Source organism: Struthio camelus, chromosome 3 (genome assembly GCF_040807025.1).
Source record: "Struthio camelus isolate bStrCam1 chromosome 3, bStrCam1.hap1, whole genome shotgun sequence".
NCBI classification, from domain to species: Eukaryota; Metazoa; Chordata; class Aves; order Struthioniformes; family Struthionidae; genus Struthio; species Struthio camelus.
The window spans coordinates 54,805,919-54,828,392 of record NC_090944.1 but is presented as its reverse complement, the minus strand read 5'-3'; the positions used below and the strand labels follow the sequence as shown (position 1 = coordinate 54,828,392).

The following is a 22,474-nucleotide window of genomic DNA, read 5'->3' as shown; positions in this document are numbered from 1 at the left end:
GACAGAAGCAGTCAAATGGTAACAAGCTGTCTTTTATGATCATACCCTGCTGTCACACAAGAGTTTGCTTAGCCTTTAAAATAAATTAAAGAAGGTTCAGGGTTATTCCAGCACGTGCTGTCCTTTTCAGCATACCCTCTGAGCTTGTGCGAACAGAAACAAGGGCCAGTAATGCACTGCCGGCACTGTCTGGACCAACCTTTATAATGTCCATCTCTAGACACACGAGAAATTGGGAGCAGACTAGTACAGAATCCAGACACCACAAGAACACCATGCAGGAAAGCGTTTTTTTTAAAAGGAAGAATTTCAAAGAGCTACTGCCACCCTTTCAGTGACTTGTCTATCTGGGGAAGTTAGAGCATCACAAACTAAGGTATGCAGGGTAAACCCTTTTTAGGCAAAGTAAATCTTTCGCGTCCAGAATGTGCCGTGAGGCAACCACGCCATATCAAGGGATGCTTGCTAAGTATTTAATTGTGACAGAATGCATTTTGGTTCCACTAAGCCGTTTTTGAAAGCAAGGTGCGGTGATTCTACTGAATTTCAAAACAGAGACTCCATATCTAGTCATTAGCAGCGTTGAACTATATGTCAAAATAAAGATGGAGAATTTTGTCAAGGATGGTGTAGGAAACGCAAAGAAACTCGCATTGTTCTGTTTCACACATCACGTAAATAGGTACCTCTGAGTATCCATTTTGGCGCTCTCCAGTGTTACATAATGGCTGTGCTCCTCTGCTTTCCACAGAAATAGCATTCTTTCTTTGTATAAACGGTACCTCTGAATTTTACTAACAACGTCGTTGCTTGTGCCATCCTGAAGATGTAAGTGTTTGCAATACTGAATCTGGAATGTATTCTGTATAAACTGGCCATTGACCAACAGCCTTTTAAGAGTCTCCGCAGAGCGAGTTAGCATGGAATTAGCCAGCGCGCTGTAGATTCAAACCTTACCTGACTATTATTCCCTCCCCATTTAGGCAAACTGTATGGTATTTTTTATTGCTAGAGCAGCAACAGAAACTTTTGTGCAACTGTGAATCTGGCACAGGAGAGGTAAGTTATTAAGAAACAATAAATACAGGCTAGCGCAATGCTATTTCAGAGGCTCACTTTTCAAGGCTAAGCCACCAGAATGCAACTACGTGTAACTGTAAAATCAATTATAATGGACGTATTGTCTCTGGAGAATTGCTCCCCACACTGCAAGTCTTCAGAGTGCCATAAGCGGTGATTTGCATCAAGGATTGGTTGGGGAGCAGGCTCCCTTGTAATAGAAGTCCTGCCGTTAAAAGACGAATAATCAAGTTCTAAAACACCAGAGAATGAAACCGGGAGTTTCTTTACAACGGACGCTTTTTGCCTCGGTAGGTTTTCTTCATTCTTGGGGGAATCGGCGGGGCCAAGAGCCTCGGCGACTTGGGCCGGTCGGCGGAGACGAAGCCTGGGCCAGGGGCCGCCGGCCGGGCCGAGCCCCGGTGGCGCGGGGCGCCTCCTCGCCTTGGGGTCGCCTTCCAGCAACGCGCGCGGGGCGCGGGGCGCCTTCCCGCTGTCTGCAGCCTCTCCATGTGGGGAGGAAGAAGGGGGAAAACCTGAGGAAAGAGCACCTTGGTCGGGGCTTTGCTTGGCTGGGAAGGGTCCTTAGGGGTGATGGCGAGGACGAACGTTTGGGCCTTGCCATCTGGTGAAGACTCTCCCCTCCTCCCCCCACCCCCGGCTTGGTAGTTTCGTGACAGCGCAGAAGATGACACATGCAACCAAACGGTGAATAAGTGCATTTTGGCAATGAAGGTCACGACGGTGGCTCCTCACAGGCCCCAAATCCCGCCGCCGCCCGTCAGCAACCAGGGCTCGGCGCCGCCGGGAGGAGGCGGCGCGGGCGAGGGGCAGCGGCGGGGCAGGGCGGGCGGCGGCGGCCCCCTCCCCCGAGGCGGGCCGGGGGGCAGGCAGGGCGCCGGGCCGCCGCCAAGGCCAACGCCGCTGGCGCCCGGGGCCCTGCCGCGGCCGGGCGGAACCTGCGTGCAGGGGAACGGCTTCCCTGCGCCGCGTGTTGCCGGTCGGCGGCGGCGGCGGCGGCGGCGGCGGCCGCCTCCTTCCTGCTGCCGGCGCGGGGGAGGCGGCGCGGCGCGGCGGGGCCGGCGGGATCGCGGGCCCGGGGCGCCTCCGCTCTCCTCCTCCTCCTCATGGCCGGGAACTTCTGGCAGAGCTCGCACTAGTGGGTAACCGGGCCGCTGGGGGGCTGCGGGCCGGGCGGGCGGCTGCGCCGGGCCGGCTTTGTTCGCCGCGGCCGGGGCCGGGGCCGGGGCGTAGGGGAGTGCGGGGCCGGGCGGTGCTGAGCGCCCACGCAAACCGGGGTGTATCGCTGCCGAGAGGGCTAGTATAATAGCGGTGAATAATTTAAGGAGGGTAATGGCCATAGCAATCAGTAGAAATAGGGCCGTTTAAATGGCTCGGGAGGGCCTTTTGCCGTATCTGGGGCCTCTTCGGGGCGCGGAGGAGGCCACCCGTGCCCCGCAGAAGCAGCGTTTGTGTCCGCGTGGGCCTGGTGCCCAGTGCGCGGCCCCCGCTGCTGCGAGCGAGGAGCGCCGAGGTCTTGCGGGCCGGTGTCTGTCTGCAGCGCTAGGGCGGCCAGGGTTGCGCTGTGGCAAGGTGCCTTGTGCTGGGTAGGTTGAGTTTTGAATGGATGCCCGAGGTGCACTAAATATAGCTTAAAATTCACAAGTGATTGGTAGCGCACGTCTTAATGCCGTTCACTGTGTTGCGGTTTAGTTTGCTGCGGGTAAGGAGTGATCTTCTTGGTCCCTGCTAGTGTTTTTTTTTTTTTTTTTTTGGATATCTACCTTGGGAAAAGCTAGTGAGTATTTGCTTGGGAAGAACGTACACGGTTTGTTTAAAGGCCGCGTGCCCTTTAGGCCTAAGCTGTAGTCTGTTGTCGTTTGTACAGGCGATGCTTAATATGATGTTCATAAAGAGTTGCTAAAATTATTTTCTCTCTCTTTAGTTTACAATGGATTTTGGATAAACAAGATCTATTGAAGGAACGCCAAAAAGACTTGAAATTTCTTACTGAAGAAGAATATTGGAAACTACAGATATTTTTTACTAATGGTAAAACTGTTTTATTTTTAGTTCAGCCATGTAATCTATATAGTATTTGCCGTGTCTTCGTGCAAGTTTTAACTGCTTAGAGAATGCAATGTTTTCATTGTTGTATTACATATGTTTTCCTAACATATTTTAATGAAGGGCTGGAATATCAATAGCGTTGTCATTCAGATTAGTTGTATTAATGCATCTTTAGGATAATTTATAGATGAATTAGCTGCGTATGTCTTTTTTTTCTAATTTATGAGAGGACAAATAGTAGATTTTTTTATTTCCAAGAGGCTCTTATGAAAAAAATAAAAGGAGAGGAAGCCAACAGAAACTACTGAAGTAGCAAATTGGAGACACTGTGTTAAGCAGTAGTACTCAAACTGTGGGCCTTGAGCTTTTTTGATGAGCTCTTAAGTCATAGTGTTTTAGCTGGTCCATGGAGTCTTGCTAAATAGCTTGCAAACTTGTCAGTTGTGTTCAGTTACGCTCTTTGAAACCCGCTCCACAGCCTGTGGCCTCATGACTGGTTCCCCAGCACTCAGTGGCTCTCAAGTGGCTGGATACTTTCTACAAGACTGAGAGCTGTCAGCAGCCTGTTCTCCTAGAGAGTTTCGGGCTTGTCTCTGCGCAGTTATCTGAGACTAGGTCCTAGAAACCATTTGACCATATGAATAGCTTTATTGGCGGAAATCAGATTGGTCAAACATACTTGAGGCAGAAAAGTTAAGTGGCTTTCCCAAGGCTATTGAAAGATCTTATGTTGGTGATGGATTATAACTGAAAAATACTTATCCCAGCCTCTCTCTTAGCTTAGCTTTTTTTGTAATGATCAAGTATGATGCAAATCTGATCACTGTTTTTAGGTCTGTGTTCACTTGTACAGCACCAGAAAATCAAGCAACCAATGATTTATCTATTTGATTGATTTCTGAAGTTTATTGAGGATAAAACAAGGTATCTTAGCTTCATAATGCCAAAAGAATAAATGGGATAGTGACAGTTCTTAAATGATATTTCTATGTTAATTTTCACTAGTATTAATTTGAATTATGAAACATAAAATACCTTTTGCCATTTTTCATGTTTCATTTCAGTATTTTTATTGAGTAAACAAAGGTTTAGAAAGTAGACGAGTCGGTTTCACTTTGTGGTTGACAAGCTCCTTTTCCTCTGGCACTCCTTGCCTCTCCTGAGGGTACATTGCATGGCCCGTGGCAGCTGGAGCATAGCTCTGCGAGCATCTCCCTTGTGCGTGGACCAACACAGCATACCCTGGAGGAGAGAGTGGCACTGGGCTGTCAACCCTTCTGTGGCAGAGAGAGGCACCTTCACGGAGGGGACAGCCTGGAGCTCCTGTGTAGCAGTGGGAGCTCATGCAGTGCTTGCTTTGCTCGAGCCCTCAATATGTGTTATATCTCGCCACCTGCCCCCAAATTCAGCACTCGGCTTTGAACGTAAAGAGCTTTTTTCCCTCTTTTCTCCCACCCCTGCATTAGCTATGACCGTGGCTTGCCACGTTCAACCTGCGTCTGCCTCCAGGAGACAGTCTCTCCCCAAAGCAACCAGGAAATTACCTGGAGAAAAGCAGCTTCCTGCTTTGTCCGCATTTGAAAATGGTTGCTGTAGGTCACCGACTGGTTGTATGACTATATACGACTACTTGAACTGTTAAAACTGTAGAGAAGGAAAATTGTCATCTTCTGAAATAGTTCAAAGGAGGAAATTCATGCTGACTTTTCTGTTTGGATCACAGAGTTTTTAATAGAGGTTTTGGCTGAAAAGCCAATTAATTGATTTCCCTTTTTGACTGAGTGCAGGAGTCGTAATGTTTGTGTTACAGGCTACTCAAAAAACATTTGAATTTAAAGCAACGTTTTTTAAAAAAAAATCTGAAACCCTTTATTTTGTAAATATAAGGGCATAAATAATACAACAGTTTCTTTTAAAATACTTCAAAAATTAATTACAAGTATTGGAATTTTTGCTCAGCATGTACAAGCTTCCATTTCATTAAGTCTCTCTAGGCCCCTTGTCAATTTTTTTCCATAAACTCACTTGATTTCTTTCTGACAGCAGATGGCCTTATCGTTCCTGAAAATCCCATGGGAGTGAGAAGCCTATTTGGAGAATTCTGTTTGGCTTAATACTTGGATTTTTCTGATGCCTTAGCAGTAAGACAGCTTTGTTGTCCCATGGTGATATCAAAGGGAAAAATCCTTTCAAACCTCCCAAGATGCACTGAGAAATATTTTAATATTGGTGCAGAGATCGTACTGACCTAACCTCCTTTCTAGTAGTATTGTTTGTGAACTTTAGTGACACTGACAACCTAGTCTCATTTTGGCATTCTTCCTTTCTAGGAGAAGAATGATATGACAGGGAAAAGGATTTAAAATGGCCTTGAGTAAACATAGGGGGTGACAAATTATTTTTTTCCCAGCAAAAAAACTAAGTTGCTGTTCAGTGCTTTTCAGGGTCGTTTTCTCCTACATTCATCCCTTTTTCCAGCCAAGTATGCCCTTAATATTTACTTTTTTTTTTTTAATGTGGAGATGTTCATCAAAAGTGGCAGTAAAATGTACCTTGACTATTCCCAAGAGATGATGGATGATAGCTTGGGAACAAATTGGACCCTTAGAATCCTTGCATAGAGACTTAGCAGTGACAGATAACAGAATTTTTTGCTTTTCCCATCAGTGATCACTGTCTTGATCTTGCTGTACATATTTAAAAAATATACTTAAGTGTACATTGGATGATCCTTTCAGATGTTTTTGGGATGGGAGGGGAAAAAAAGAAGAGGGAATCTAATACAGCTGAGCCTTGCTCAGAATAGTGGCCCTGAAGCAGTTCAGGAAAAATAACGAGTAACGACCTTATGTTTCACTGCATCATTCTCTATATCCTACCCCTGCTCTTAATCCCAGCTTGATGCATCTGACTTGCTTGGCACCTTTCCTTTGCCTGGGAGGCCAAACAGGGGCTACCTGCACAGATGACACCAGGGCTGTTTCTTGGCCAACTGGCAGAGGACCGCTGTGATGGAGCAGCTGACTGCATCCTCTGGTCTCCCACCCCCTCTCCCTAGACTAAATATGTCATTTCTTTAACACCTGCTGCCTCTGCCAAATTTAGTGACCATGTTTGTGTTGGCAGTTTTCGTTGTTTGGAAGAAATATCCATTTTGCACGGCACTGAAAAGCCATAGACTTATGTTTTAAATATTTGCATTTGTTTTGCTATAAAATGAATTACCCGAGCTTTACCCTTCTGAGATGGGTGTCATCATCTTCTTAAAGGACGCCCTCACTTTGTATGCAATGAAATCGAGTTATATTGCCCTCTTTAAGCTTCACGGTGCAGGACCTCTTCTTCACCTGCAGGTCTGTAGGTTTGCAGCAGTGCCTTGTCTCACCGGAGTGATGTAATTGAACTGAAGAGGGCTGGCTGCACAGCTGTTCTTTAGAATCCCAAGCAGCACTCACATTTTGAGATCCTTTGCTATTTGTTATCGAATTGTCTTAAAAACTCAACTCAAGCTTTTGTTCATTTTTTTTCAAGTTATCCAGGCTTTAGGTGAACATCTTAAATTAAGACAACAAGTTATTGCCACTGCAACAGTCTACTTCAAGAGATTCTATGCCAGGTAGGACTGTTTACTATGATGGTACAAGAATAAAACGTTTGTTAGGCACACTTTGATAGTCCTTTTAAAATGCAGTTCTGTATTAAAAAAAACAATGCCACTTTTATTTTCTGGATGGTGTAAAGCCTTTATGCTAATAAAGTTAACTTAAGCTTTGCTTTTCAAAAGGAAGTGTGGTGCTCTTAATAGATTAATCGTTCTACGTGTATGAAACAACATATTATAATTTTGTTGTAACATTTCAGATATTCCCTAAAAAGTATAGATCCAGTATTAATGGCTCCTACGTGTGTGTTTTTGGCATCCAAAGTAGAGGTATGAAGTATTACAATTTTCTACTGTAAAATTTTGTGATGTATGAGAGGGAGAAAACGTTCAGGGCTTTTAACATTTTTGTTGTTCTTCCTGTTTGGGGGTTGAAACCTCTTTCTATGGATTTCTATAGCAATTTAAAAAAGGAGGCAGGGAAGGCCTTCAGACATGTTATTTAGTATTTGATCTTTCACAGTTTTCTCTGAATTACTAATCCTGAAGGGCCTCTTAAAATTGGAAAAATTATTTTAAATGGCCGTTTCACTGTAATGCAGTGTTCACATGTTTACATAGCATATCTTAACTTGTGCAGTTTTTGCTGAAGTATCTCCTTTCTGGTCTATTTGTCCTTATGTATGTTTACTCAAACTTAAAAATACAGTTTGCGTTTTATTCCTAATTATCTTTTTCCCTTTTGCATAGGGAGGGATCTCAGTTTACCACACTTTCATTATTGACTTAAAAAGCGTGTTGTAGCTCATATGCTGTCTGTGAGAAACTGTGGTAAGGAACTGACCCATTAGGAATAACGGTGAGCTGTGCCCAGACTTGTCACCATTAGAAGTCCACTTCAAATGCAGCCAAGAGTTAGCACCAGCTGGGCACTGCTTTTAGTCCTCTGTAATGGAAGAAGTTTTTCGGCTGTTTGAGAAGTGTCTTCATAATGAAAAAAATACCAAATTAGCAAATTTGTGATACGTCAGCTCAAAGGAGTTTTACAAGAGGAACCCAAATGCCGAGTGGGTGATAGAAACAGTTCAGCTGAACCAGTGTTTGCAGGTGATGCTGTTGTCTATCCAAACGCTGTGGCACCTTCCAGTATTTTGAAGAGAGGAAGGAAGGGAGGAAGAGACAGAATATAGGAGAGAGTATTTTTTATCAGCCTGTTAATTAAGCTTGTTGGAAAGGGCAGCCATGGATTTACAAATTTACCTTATGTAATTGCACAAATACTAGAAGGCAGTGCATCCTTCCTTATGCTAAGGCTTCTGCAGGTGTAGAGGTCAGTTGTAGCAGTAATGTTTCTGCTATGAGTTTCTCTGAAAAATTTTTTTATGTATACAGTTTTTGGCTTGCTTATTAGCAGAGAGGCTAAGGCTTTATGGAAACATAGTTTAAAAAAAAAAAAAGGTAGTTAATGATAGGTTTCTAAAGACAATTTTCTCTCCAAGTGGGTTAAGAAAAGCTTACCTCCTTGAAGTCCTCTTGTCTGTTCTGTATGTAGGCCGTGAGCCAACTGAACTTCAGGTACTGTGTCTTTAGCACATTTTAATGCTTGTTATTTCTCATAACTCAAACAACAAAGTAACTAATAAATGAAACATCTTTTTATTTAACTGTGATCGTTTAATGTACTGTGTTCACCGGAAAAGAAAAGAGGGGTGGGAAAAAAATGAAATACTGCATGAAGAAGTCCAGTTTAATAAGAAGCCATTATTTGAATATGGTAACAGTGTGAATAAATGGCATTTCAGGTGGTTCACCTCATTTACCCTTCTTTTTCTTCAGGAATTTGGTGTTGTTTCAAATACAAGGTTGATTTCTGCTGCTACTTCTGTATGTAAGTATTTGTGCATTTTGTTGTGCTGAATTTAGGTATGTCTCTATAGGGAGATTAAAAAAATAGCTTTTTAAATCAAGTCGTGAACGTCTGCATGACTTTGTCAAGCCGTTTAGCGTAAACAACTTATGTTTTAAATATGGAAGCAGAAGGGTTCTTTCATAGTTTTAATTGACTCTGGTAGAAGCTTATGCTAAGCATAATTTAAAAACTAGGTAGTCAAATTAAACTGTTGTGGTTTAGAAACAGTCTTAAGTAGTAAATTGGTTTCAGAGCTGCTCAAAGATAGATTTAGAGACTTAGGGCTTTATTTGTCTGTTTTATAGCAGGTATGTTTTCGTGGAAACACATGTTTTTAGAATTTTTGGTAGACTCCCTGTCTCCTAATTTTTTAATCCTTTTTTCCCCATCAGAAAAGTAGTCTTTGCACACAATATTCATTTCTAAATATATGTTTTTAACTTACATATTGTTCACAAATAAAGTTAAAATGCAATTAAATCACTTCATAGTTATTTCATTCTTTATCTTTCCCACCTGCCTTATATTTCCCAGTTCCTGTAACTTGCGTCTCATCTGTCAAGGTCTTTAAAGTGATGGCTTCCTTAACTGAATGCTGTAATTTGACCCAGAAGGTCCAGCTGCTCTCAGTAGGCATTTTCTCACTGTACTCTTCAAAATGTAGGTCAGTGCTTTCAAAATCCCTCTTAGAGGTCAAGGGGACAGGTGACTGGCCGCATCTGTAGCCTCCATATGCGGCAAGTATATCAATCCATGGAGCTGGCCTTATGACAATCCCACCACCAGGAACTGAAACACATCTTCAGTGCCAGCCTGACCAAGACCAGTACTGCATTTAGCAGCAGAGTTGCTATTTTTACAGCGGGAGCATCTCAAAGTACACGTCTATGGGGCAGCTTTGCTGCCTCAATGAGAGGGGTAGACGGATTTTGATAAATGTGCAGTAGCTGATTTAAATTAGTTAGTTAGGCTGTTACACTTGAGCTGTGCTATTGTTGAGAGTCCATGTCTCAGCATCCCGCAGAAGATTTTCCCTGCAGTACTTCCTTCAGACCTCGAATCCCCACCTGCTCTGAAGAGTACTCTGCATTTTGTGGAAGTGAGGGCAAAACGCAACTAGCTTCCCCCTAGTGTTAATATATATTTTATTCTATGTGGTCTTCCTTTACCAAAGTTGCTTCATTAGTGTGTATCCATTTTTTGGAGGCTTTCATGGAAAAGGAGAAAAAGGTGAGGTGAGACAAATAAAAGGAAGCTATCAAAGGGGAAGATTAGCATGGTACTAGTCGGTTTCAAATGCTTGTCTGCTTTTGGTTGCTTTAGGTAGTCCTAAAGCAAATTTTCTAGCAAAGTCCACCACAGATGAAAATACTTTTAAGATCTAAACGTTGAAGTCCTTAGTCCAGAGGACTGACGCTGTCTTTTCATCAAAGTGAATGGCTTACAGATTGTCTGGATGTGCTATCAATTCATAATTTACTGTCTGACATGAGTGTAAGGAATACTGTCCACTTTGAGGATGTTAAATGTTATTTGCTTTCCTGAGAGGACAAACGTTTAAGCAGATTTTCAAATGTTTCACTTAGTGATATCTCTGTTCCACGTTCTGAAGGGTACTTAAGTATTTCTTTGCTCAGCATTCTAATATCAGATGACTGTATTTTTGCCTCTTAATGTAGTCTTTAATCCCAAGTGCACGTTCTCCTTGTAAAACACGTGAGGAGAATTAGGTACTTAAATCAGGAATTGTCGTAAGCTAGAAAACAAAGGATCTGTACACTTGAACGTTCTCCTGGAGTTAACTGCTTATTAAATCGAATCATATGTTGAAGTAGATGCTTCTACATGGGAAAACTCGAGGAGAAAAACACCGCCACAAGATCTGATAATCCAGTGCTGAGGGCGTTTGTCTGCGGTGCGGTGAATTGACTTCTTGCTTTGAATTTGAGCCTGGTTTTTGCATACCCAGCATGAATGTTGGATGAATGAACATCCTGGACATACAGGATCTCTCTGGCTGAGATTTTTTCTCCATATCTGGCTTTTCTAAAACTTCATTACACAGTTTGAAATCTTGCATGTTGTGAAGGATCACGCCCTAGAATTCAGTCTAAAAAATCCTGTGTGAAAATTCCACTTGGATTTAAGCTTGGAACTGAGATTCTGAAGTGATCACTAGACTTGGAGTGAAATCAGTATGCAGGTAACACCATGAATGAGAACCTGTGGCAAATTAGGTGTCCGTGGGGCTAGGTGGTAGCTAACTAGAATATTTAATGGTGCCCGAAGCAACAGACAAGTGTTTGGCTAAATACGTGTAACAACTTGGGTTTCAAGTGCATTTTTCTTCACCTTTCAAGATCTCAAATCTTAAGCACCTGCCTCAACTTTTCTAACAGGAATATTTTATGTGCTGCAAGCAATTGTGCTGCCAAATGGATTTCAATGGCTCTATACAGATAAAATAATAGAAAAGAGAAGTAAATTCATTAATTATATATTTTTAACATATTGATTTCTCTTTACTGTAGTGAAAACTAGGTTTTCTTATGCCTTTCCGAAGGAGTTTCCTTATAGGATGAATCATGTAAGTATGCTGCTCAAAAATATATCTTGATCAAATAAATTAAAAGACAAACACTTCTTAGCAGGAAATGGTGTGTCTGCCATATTCTGAATGTTTTTAACTTATTTACCTGTAGGAATAAGCATATACATGTCTATTTTGGAGCCCCGTAGAGCAAAACCTGTCTCCTGTATTAGTCACTTGGAAACATACTGCTGTTTCAGTGGAAGTGCTACTCATTCTTTGTTAAGTTCTGTGAAGGAAATATTTTCTTACTGATAGAGCAAGTTTGCCTAATTAATTTGGGATAGATTATTGGGAAATTTACCTTTGAAAGTAACCCATCTTATGTAACCTCCTTTCCTTAAATTGTCGAAAGGAATGCTATAAAGCTAAATGCAGTGATGAGTGACTGAAATAGCAATTTTTATGCAATATGATGATAAAAAGGGATGTAGCCTTTTTAAAACGTTTTTGTTTACAAGTACATTGCTTCAGGGAAGATAAATAGTCCTTTTGCCTGGGATGCTTCCAGCCTTGCACACTGGAACAGTTGGCTTAAGCAGAACAGATTTATTTTTGCCTATATATCATGCCTTTTACAAAAATTATCTTTCTACAGCCTTTATTTAAAATTTAGAGATTTCCCAGTGTTTTCAAGGCATTCTCAGTCACAGCGTTATGAAATTTTATGTAATTTTTCTTAAAACCAGTTTTGACTTATGCTGTAATGTTCTGAAAGTTAAATGCATCTCCTTATTTTTTGGACTGACTGCGATACTACTTTCTTTGTGGTTTTGCTTTTCAGCCAATCTAGAGAGCCAGATGATACATCAGCATATAAAATATTTAAGTCCTTGCAATGAAACTACACTGCTGTTTTACAGATAAAACCAGACAGAAGCATATTTTAGAGTACTGCTTTCCTGTGGAATAGTAAACCGAAGGCCGTCCGGCCTTTTCCTTGATATTACTAATACATCACTATCTTTACTGAGAAGGAGAGCTGTTTTAATTATTGCAGAATGTTTCATCTGAAATTAAATCTGAAAAGACATTAAAAGGCCATTTGGTGTGTTAGTAGTGTGCTGAAGAGGCTCTGTTGCTGCAAAAGGACTTCTCTATTGTTGGTGTTTATAAACTGGGAACAATTTTCTTGCTGCCAGATGTTGGAACAAATCAGACCGGTACTGCCAATGAAATAGTCTTTCATAGTAAACTTGATTCAAAACTTTTAAACATATTGTTATTATGACTGAAGTTAAGTTATAATGTGGTAAGGCAATGACTAGTAATAGTCTCATTTTTTTTGTTTGTTTTGTACTTTTATGTGAAATTCATTTAGGAGTGTTGGAAATATAGGTGCTGGAGAAGAATTCCTGAGTGTTCATAATGTTAGGCTGGAAGTCAGTTAATTCTTTCTGCTATCTGAAACATGCTGCTCCTTAATTGTGTTTTTACTTTTTTGCAGATATTAGAATGTGAATTCTATCTCTTAGAATTAATGGTAGGTGTTTAATTTTTTTTTTTTGCTGTCACCTTAGTTTACTTTTCACATATTAAGAATGTTTTGAAATTGTGCTGTCATTTTTTTTCCCCACTCAGATTTTAGAATGAGGTCCATACAAGTCTAATAGTTATGTCTTCAGTAAAGTGCCCTAGTTACTGTGCTGTCATCTAGGCCGAGTGAGGGAATTGTAAACTCTTCATGTTGGAGCTGGACCTCTCTACAGTAAAAATGCAGATTGCAGGATTGGTGGGGCCAGGAAGGGTGTGTGTATGGCTCTGTGTGTCCCAGTGGTTAGAGCGCTTTTGGAAAGGGTAAAGCCGAAGTTCTCTTTCCAGGACTTTTTCTGTTTTTTTTTTTTTTTTTTTTTGAGTGAAATGTATACAAGTCCTGAATGAGAGACTAGGATGTTGGTGTCCATGTTTCCCCAGATGAATGGCTAGTCAGGAGCATAAAGAGTTGTTTTCCTGCTGTACCCTCTTCTTGCCTAGAGGAATCTGATGCAGCTTCAGCAGAAGGCATGGGTAATATCTCGCCCAGACTAGTCTATAACCTCATAATCACAGCAGCCTTCTAAGGAGTTAGATGTGGGTTTGAATCCTCTGAGGAAAAAACTGAATTTAGGGCCTCCCACTTTCTGAGACAGTGCTGTAACTATCAGGCTGAATATATGAAAGGGGCACAGCGTGATGTTTTCTTTCCAGGATTTTTTAAAGAAAGGAGCCCTAACTGTATTTTGTGAGGGTCACAGTCCCTGGCTGTGCTTTCTAGAGAAGTTGAAAGCATTCAGCTGGGGATTCTTAGGCGATTTAGGTAAAATTGTACCTAGTTTCTGCATATCGGTTGGACTTGTATGAATTAGGCACTAAGCTCTGTGGAGGAGGTGGTTCTATTGAAATGTCCAAAAAGGAAGGATAAAACAGGGAGGGATCTGGTGAGTTAAGCAACAGCTGAGCAAGGGTATGCATTGGGAACAGAGCATTGAGGAGGTTGGGCCATAGTTTTGGTTTATACCTAAAGTTTTTATAACCCCTTTGTGTGTGCTGTATTTATAGTTAGACCTTGATACCGCTGCTATACATGGCAGTAGCTTTTGTGTTTTGTATTTAGGAGTTTTGTTGCAAGTAACTTAATTTACAGAAAGTTACCTTTCGGGAATTAACTTATTTCTCCAGTACACTATAAAATATATATTTTCTATAATAACTATGTTTCACCTCAGTGTCTAGCACATGTAAACTAATGCAGCTTTCCCTTATTGTATCCATACAGTTTGCTGTTTCCAGTGAGAGGGTTATTCCACACTGTATACTCCAACCTGGGCCAGGAAACCTGGGCCAGGATTTCAGAGCAGTGGAGTGTTTTTCTTTTTATTTTTTTCCCCCGCTTTCCAAACCAGTGTCAATTATTTTGGCATGCTTTCCATGTATGGTATTTAGTGACAGACTGTTTTCTGGCGGTATTTTGTATTTCCAAGTGGGAATTACGGGTTTGTAAGCAAATGAGGTTTCAGTGTGCTGCAGATGTGGCTCTCTCTGTCTCTAAGGGAAAGGACATTGACAGACTGGCAACCATGCTATATAATGGTATTCTAGAGAGAGCACTGCTCTCCTTATAGCAGAGTTAGGTGTCATAATGCTACTTAAAAAATCGGTAATTGATTTTTTTAATTAAATGGTTATAATGTAAACTGACAACACATTCTGTATTAAAAGCTGACTTTTATCCTGTTGACATCTTTCCTAGGACTGCTGTTTGATAGTATATCATCCTTATAGACCTTTGCTCCAATATGTGCAAGATATGGGCCAAGAAGACATGCTGCTACCTCTTGCATGGTAATGAAGAAAAAGACTAATAATGGTAGCTCAGCAAGAAAGCAAGTGTTTAATAGTTATGCTTCAGAGGTGGTTAAGTGAAAGCAGACTTAGCCATATTTGAATACAAAGGGTGCCCTAGTTAACCTGTGCAGGTATTGCCCGTGGCTTACCTTATTCTGTCTTTACCTCTGTAATGAGTTTACTTTGAAATAATACAAAGTTTATTTCTAGACTAGCTCTAGTAGCAAATTTTGTACACTGCTGAATGGTGACTGACAGTAGAGATGATCTTTTCTCTGTTAGTTGTCTATGCTATCTTGTCATAGCAGGTAGGAGCAGTATATAATTTTGGTTTGTTTAGCTGGGTTAGCAGAACTCTATTTGAGAAACAGCTCAAGTATTTAAGAGACAGACAATGAAAATATTACTTTATGTTTGCCCTAACTTGCTTATCTGTGAAACAGGGATAATAATTTTATGGTGTATGTCAACACCCTCTGCAGAATGACATTTATGATGCTATATAAAATACTTCCAAATAAACTTTTGCTCTGACAAGGAAGTTAATTAAAAGCTTTAAGAAATTTTAGACAAGGATAGAGATTTCAACTGTGCTAATTTTGCCCTCAGAGCTCCACTGTTTCTGCTGTTTGGGAAATTCACAAAATGTTTATAAACTAACAGCAGTTTTTGAAGTCACGCAGACTAAAGGTGAACAGAGTAATACTTAAAAGGTCTTTTTGCACAGGAGGATAGTGAATGATACATACAGAACTGATCTTTGTCTGCTGTACCCTCCTTTCATGATAGCTCTAGGTAAGTAACTGCAAGTTGAATTTCTCTGTCATGTTTAAATGGATCTCTTTTGTACAGCTTGTCCCAACAACAAGCTTTTCTTAGAATGCCCTTCTAACATTCTTTAGCTTGCATTTCAAATGGTGCTGGCAGCATAGCCTTGCAGCTTTGAAAGTCTTGAAGAAAAGTCAAATAATTTAATCCTGAGTTTCTCTCTTGAAAACTGACTGAGGTTGGTTACAGAGAAAGTTGAGAACTCAGATCTCTATCATTTTTTGTTAGTTACACAAAACATTGGCTATTTCTAAATGTATCAAGAGTGCGTCTTTGTTCAGTTTTTATATCGTGTTATCTTTGCAGCTTGCCTACATGTGGCCTGCGTTGTCCAGCAGAAGGATGCAAGGCAATGGTTTGCTGAGCTGTCTGTTGATATGGAAAAGGTACTTTTTTTTTTTTCTCCCCTTACTTGTTACGGACTGACGAGAAGTGTTTGTCATTGTTACAGAATTACTGTGTTACGTGTCTGTGATACTGATTTGAACTTCGTTTAGTGATTTCGTGATAGATGCTGCTGAACTTCAGTAGAAGATCTCTGGAGCGAGGGGGAAAGATGTCAGGACGCTCAGTTATCACTCTGCTCTGAAAGTCAAGATTGAGCCACTGCAGAGTGTTGCTAGTGTTGCCATTTTTCAGCTGGAACTGTAAAGGCGCAGTATCTTACGCATTTTTGGCTGGAAGAAAATTCCTTTTTTCCTTTCTTTTTTTAAATCATTCAAGACTGCCAGCACAAACTTGAGATTTAAATTCTAGTGCACGTATTTTTCTGATTCACCCTTGAGCATCTTGAGCACACCATTCTCATTTCTTCCTTAAATGCACGTAGTGTTGCAGAGTATAAAATATTCTTAACCCTTTCAGGATGAAAGAGACTGACTTCAGTCAACGTTAAACTAGCATTGGGGAACATGGGGAACTCCAAGATCATTCAGACCAGTTCCCTGCTATTGCAAATGCCATGTTAAACAATCCCCTTCATAAATTTATCAGGTGCTAAGGCTCTAGTTGTTCTTGTACCAATACTGTTCTTCAGCTTAAGTTGCTCCTTTTACTTAGGTTGACCTCCCTAGTGTATTCATTCCTTTTAACCTTTGTTTTGCTCAAGTAAACAAGCCAAGCTCTTTTAAAGTACTCATTCCCCTTATCAGACTGTGTCACTCTGCACAGATTTTTCAGTCTGTTTCGTTGTCTTTAACCGTGTCCAGAATTGTGTAGCATATTTCAGATGGGACTATACCATTGCCCTCTGTGTTAGCATCGGTATTGTCTTTTATATCCCACTGATGATGTCCTGGTATTTGCCCCGTCTTATGTTTACCTTTTTCACGCTGGTACTCTACAGGGTATTTTTTGTGTAATCCTGTGATTTCTCGGGAAGCTCCATCATTCTGTTCAGTCCTGAGACAGATGTTGTTGTTCTTAGTGTCCCCATATTAGACTTTACATACAGTTCTTTTCATCTCCTTTTCGATTGACTGGATGATCTTGAGGACTGAATTCTTTGACTGTGATTCTAATCTTCTTCTGTACTGTATTTCCTACCATTTTGTTACACCAGATTCCTTCAGTACACTCTTCCTAGTTCTCATGCCAACCTTATTACTGAAAATGTTAAATAAGATTAATCCTTCAGGAGCTCCATTCGTAGTCTTATTTCAACATGATTAGTCTTAGTTCGGTTCTGCCTGCTGTCATCTTAGCTTGAGGTGGCTTCTTACGTATCTTAGAGTTCCTGTACTAATAGTTACTTTGATTGTGACTTTTTGCACATAGCAGATGGTTGGTGAAGTCCAAAGGGATGAGATCCCCTGCATTTCGTTTGTGTAGAATATCAGTTGTCTTATCAAAGAAGGATATTGGGTAACTCTGTCATGATCTACCTGCAGTAAATCCATGTTGTGTGCTTATTCCACGTCCTGTTCTCCTGCCCTTGCTCTCCACATCTTGAAAAATCCCTTCAAATCTTGCATACTTTTGAGATCATGCTGGTAGGCCTTTAAGTGCCTGGATCTCTTTTCCTCTTAAATATGAGAACTAGAGCTGCCACTTTCCGGTCGTTAGATTTACAGCTCTTGCCTAATAGACTTAATAAATATACTTTCTGCCAGACTTGCTGTTTTATTTACTAGTTCTTGTGGCCTTTTGCAGTGGAGATTATCTAGCTCTGCTGTTTTGAGTATACTGAGCATTCTGAGTTTTCCTGCCTTTTTTCAATATAAACATTCTGTTTTGTTTTCACGTAAGCATTCCGTTACGTATTTTTCCTGCATATCCATATACATTATCATCATTCCTGAAAGCTGAAATGGGAAATTATCTGTTAGCTCTGCTTCTTTCCTTGTTCTGCTAGTCATATAACTGAAGAACCATTTGTGGTTGGTGTATTTTCTTTTTTATTTTTTGAGTTTTTAGGGGGGAGGGGGAAGGTATCAGTTTGATTTATGGAAATACTTGCTTTGGTCTCTGATTCTTCACCTCAAACTTTCCTGTCTTCCCTGATCCAGTCCTGCCACCCTCCTCCTTCTGTACACGCTTTGGAGAAACACAGCATCAAATATGTGCAAGGTCACTTTTCCTCTAGTTATTTTTTGGAACAGCTTTCTATGCTTGTTTTCCCTTTTGCTTATCATATATATTACTGTATATTCCTGGAATAGTAAAACTTTGAAGAAATTCTAGGAGTCCTCTTCAAATTTAAGTAGAGTGTTGGGGACACTGCTGAATCAAGATCTCTGTGGATTCTGCTGTCATGCTTGCAAAAGCAAGGTCATATTAATGGGGAGCACAGGAGAAGCAACTATATTTGATAGATGAAGTTACTATGAGCTTGATATTGTTTACGTGTCCCAGTTCTAATACCAGTGATAGAACCTAAGCGTAATTTTCACATGAACACCTTGGACCTCTTATCATTGAAACAAGTCACTGTTGGCTATATATTGTTCTAGTGCTTAATCAAAGTCCATATATTAAAAGGAAGAAAAAAGTCTGCTTTCTTTGTTTAGTAAATGGTGAAACAAGTCATGAATCAAACGTAATCCACCTGTTATATAGAATATTACACGAGACATTTAATAGGAAATGGATGCGGTTGAGGTGCAGTAGGTAGCAGAAACATTTCCTACCAGTTTGGAGGCTTCCCGAAGTGCAATATGGAAATTCAACCATTTTTACTATAAAGCATTTAGGTACTTTTTGGATCCTTTCCCTTTTTTAAAGGAATGGTTTTTGCACTGTTTTATGTGTGTATATATGTGGAACACTACTGATCCTCAAATACTTTACTGGTAATCCATGGACATCTAGCTACTGTTGTACTGCTGAGTGTCCTTATTTTCCTAGTGGCATAGGTACAAACTGACAGTAATCGAGGTGGGGGGAAAAAAAAGTTGTTCAGCCCTCAGGGGAGAGGATGTGGTCTGAACAGTTCTGAATAGGAGGGAAAGTATTCAGTTCAGGCTTATGTGCATGATTAGGTCGAAAAACTAATTATAGAAATGGTTGATTGCCAGGCCAGATTAAATGTGAGATGATTCTGTTATAAGATGAAAATTGTGCTTCTTAATTTAGTTCAAGGCATGTTTAGTTAATTGCACACTTAAACTGACTGTGATAAATCAAAATCACTGCTGTGTCTGACCTTAAAATCTATTTTTTTCTATTTAGATTTTAGAAATAATCAGGGTTATTCTGAAGCTGTATGAGCAGTGGAAGAACTTTGATGAGAGGAAAGAGATGGCTACTATTCTTAGTAAAATGCCTAAACCAAAACCACCTCCAAACAGGTATTGTACCTCTTTCACTTAATATGCCTTTCATATGGAAAAACTGGGCTACTATCTTAAGCCTGAGTAATGGAATAAATACTTAATTTGAGGTATAGTATATGGTTTTTACAGTGCAGACCTTTCAATTGAAAACAGCCAGCCTGATTGTTCAGGAGTTAGTGAGAGAGACAATATCTGTTGTTGTATGGAAGGCATTATTGTAAATAGAACATGATCTCAATATAGCTTAGCAAATGTAAGGAACTGTGATGTGGTGCTTGACTTCCATGGCTGGGAGGGCCTGATTCTCTGGAACTGTGCCTGCACGATGTCATTTTAAATTATGGTGATTAAATATCAGGATCAGGAATCTGCACATGCAAATTCCTGTGCACGTGCTTATGTGATGTGAACTTTGAAATGATGATTTCAGAAGGAAGTTCCTCATGGAGCTGGATGGGGATTTACTGAAATTATTTATTATTCAAATACAATGAAGTTCTTTATACATGCATAGAATAACCTTTGCATTTTTTTATGAAACTGCACAGAATTTCTTAACCTACTTGTGTGTGTATTGAAGTATTTTCCCTCAGAAGGCACTTGCTACTTTCAGAACACCCTATTTTTTCTTTTTTAAAAAATGGAGACATGTAATGTTATACTTCTGTTTGAAGACATGTGGGTTTTTCTCTTCCAAACAGTGAAGGAGAACAGGGTCCAAATGGTAGCCAGAACTCTAGTTACAGCCAATCCTAAGGCATTCCAAAGAATTTCTTTACGGACCACTTTGGATCAAGACATCCTGGGATCTTTCCTGTGTTCATGAAATGGACAGAAGGTTTCAGTTAACATCTTTGACAAAGAACTTGAAGAATAAATAGCTTGTTTCTGTCAAGCGTTTTGAAAGCTTTTTCTTTAAAACTGCATCATTTTCTCTGAAGCTGGAGCAAATGTACTAAGATTTTTTCAGTGTAAGGAATCAAACGTTAAAACCAAGCTGCAAAAGATTAACACTATCCACTCAAAACAGATAGTTCATTACTGGTCTTGTTTGCTTTGAGAGAATTGTAGCTTGCCATTGAAGTGAACTTTTCTTTTAAAGCGACAGTAACCTGAAGCCTAAGTGTAACTATATTGATGATCTGTGTTGTCTTCATTTTGTTTGTGACTGAAGGAAGATAGTGCACTGTATGTTAAATCTATTCATTACCTAGTTTTTTTTTTTTTTTAATATGGATACTGTAACAGGTAAAACAGCAATCCTTCAAGAAAAAAAAAAACCTAGAAGCGTCCACAAAAATATTGTTTTAATTAAAACTGCAGGAGAGAAATTCAGTTACTTTTTTGGATTAGAGAAATGCTGTTTTACTCAGTAGATGTACTTGGATGTTTTTCCCATGAAACCTAGTAGCCCAGCTTACCAGAAAAGTGCAATATGTATAGTGTTTCTGCAATTTTCTTAATCATTTCAAGTGTTAGGAATTAAAAAAACCCAACTTACTATGATTTATTTGCAAGTACATGTACTGTATAGTACAACCGGAATATTTTACAAGTGAATAATCAAATACAAATCTGATATGAGTGCTATTTTTTATTGTGGATTTTTTTTGTACAAAAGATATACACTGTTAGTCTGCCTTCACTGTTAGTGTGAATTTGTGTCGTTCATTAGAGAGGTTTATTTAAGAAGATCAAGGTTTCAGTGAGCTTCATACTGGCTAATTTTAATAATGATCTTAGGAGCAACTCTTTAACTGAAAGGGGATTCCTTGGTTAACTATGTGCTGGAGAAAATGAGATTCTTTCAAACAGAAGGCCATATCCTGTGTTCCTTACTCAGGCAGATCTCCCACTGAAGTCAGGAATTGGCCTAGATCAGACTTGTTGATTTTAGGTAACTTTGTTTCTAAACAGTTTCTGTACAATTTCATTTTGAATGAGAATGTTGACTTGCCCAAGTATAAAAACTGAACAATAAAATAAAGTGCAGTAGCATTGTTGTCCAATTTCTTTTTTCTGAAGCAACATGTTTCACTGATCTAAAATATTGGAGGGAAATTACTGTTTAATGCTTTTGGGTTTAAAAAAAAAACTGACTGCTTGAAAAAACGTTTTGTTCCTTCAGACAAATCTCCAATTGACTGGTCATTCAGTGAAATATAACCAAAATACGTGTGTTTGTATGCAGCCAGGTGGGTTATCTGCATGTATTACTGTTGAAGTTATTTTTGTAAAACATCAGATAATGAGCCCAAACCACTTTATGATGAGATGAAACTGTGTGTGTTTTGGCCTTTGCCGTTTCTGTTGGAATTTAATCCATACCTTTATAAACATGTGATAGATAAAGTGAAATCTGGCTGTTTACCTTTGTTTCCTGAAGTCTAAAATGCAGTATTTATAATGTGGACTTGGCAAATAGGAATAAATTAATGGAATCTGACTGCCGTGTGCAGTTCTTAAACATGAACTGTTCTTTAACTAAACCTCAGTCTTCTCACAGCTACCACGTTCTACATACTGGCAAAGAAAGCCAGTTTTTGAAATTAATTATTTTACATTGTTATGAAGAATTCTGGTTGGAAAGACGAAAGGTTTTCTTACAGCTATAACGTCTTTGCAGGCTTTACTTCACAACTCTACGACCTAGGCTTCAGAGCTAAAAAGTCGGGCACTTCTTGATAGTAAATGGTGGTATCTAAAGTGATTTCTGTACTAGGAAGGTGATGATCATCTTACCATCTCTGACTGCAGTGTAAACAGTCAAAAGCAACAAAGTGAAGCCAGAATAACTGGATTTAGTGAAGACAATTAGAAAAAGAAAGACGTAAAATGGGAAGCTTTTAGACTACAGAGTAAAGTCAGCAAATCTATTTCAATAGTTTAGTAGTATGGTTTAGATTGCTTTTAAAAGGCTTATTGGTATTCAGGTATTTAGCAGTTGAGATAAAATCCACAACTGATTGTCAAAAGAATTGTGTTAAGATTTCTTATTCCTCAGCCGCCCCCCGCCCCTTTGCCGTTATCATTCAACAAAACTGGATTCTGGGAGAATGAACTAGGGAAGGGCAAGTTCCTTCAGCAGGAAGGTGGTTTCACCATAGGTGCTTTTTCCACGCTTGCCTCTTTTTTAAAATAGGGATGTAGTGAGGACTCCACTGTTTCTAGGCTAAGTATTGCATGCAGAGATAGAGGGAGCCTGTTAGCTCACACTTCATGGAGGATTACTTATGTAAATGTCAGTTATTGACTCGTTCCACTAACTTTAAGTACTATACAATTGGGAAGCTGCTCACACAATGCCAAGGAACTTTATG

General features: G+C 39.9%; 1 protein-coding gene across 2 annotated transcripts; it reads left to right on the top strand.

Moving 5' to 3' along the window:
- The first annotated feature begins 2,004 nt into the window (after positions 1-2,004).
- On the top strand, positions 2,005-21,600 carry CCNC (cyclin C). 2 transcript variants are annotated; one of them, XM_068937876.1, is made up of 12 exons: positions 2,005-2,218; positions 3,005-3,111; positions 6,661-6,745; positions 6,991-7,060; positions 8,567-8,618; positions 11,171-11,226; positions 12,677-12,712; positions 14,459-14,550; positions 15,281-15,348; positions 15,688-15,767; positions 19,051-19,169; positions 19,856-21,600. In XM_068937876.1, the coding sequence occupies exons 1-12, from the start codon at positions 2,187-2,189 to the stop codon at positions 19,908-19,910; spliced, it is 852 nt and encodes a 283-aa protein (XP_068793977.1). In that variant the 5' UTR covers positions 2,005-2,186; the 3' UTR covers positions 19,911-21,600. The 2 variants fall into 2 exon arrangements, with proteins under 2 accessions (XP_068793977.1, XP_068793978.1); XM_068937877.1 differs by having other exon boundaries at positions 2,113-2,222.
- The last annotated feature ends 874 nt before the right edge of the window (positions 21,601-22,474 follow it).

Excerpts from the sequence above, each read along its gene's own strand:
- CCNC (XM_068937876.1), top strand. The coding sequence starts at position 2,187 with ATGGCCGGGAACTTCTGGCAGAGCTCGCACTA. Across the intron at positions 6,746-6,990 it reads TTCAAGAGATTCTATGCCAG|ATATTCCCTAAAAAGTATAG; the intron begins GTAGGACTGTTT and ends GTAACATTTCAG. Across the intron at positions 11,227-12,676 it reads TTCCTTATAGGATGAATCAT|ATATTAGAATGTGAATTCTA; the intron begins GTAAGTATGCTG and ends ACTTTTTTGCAG.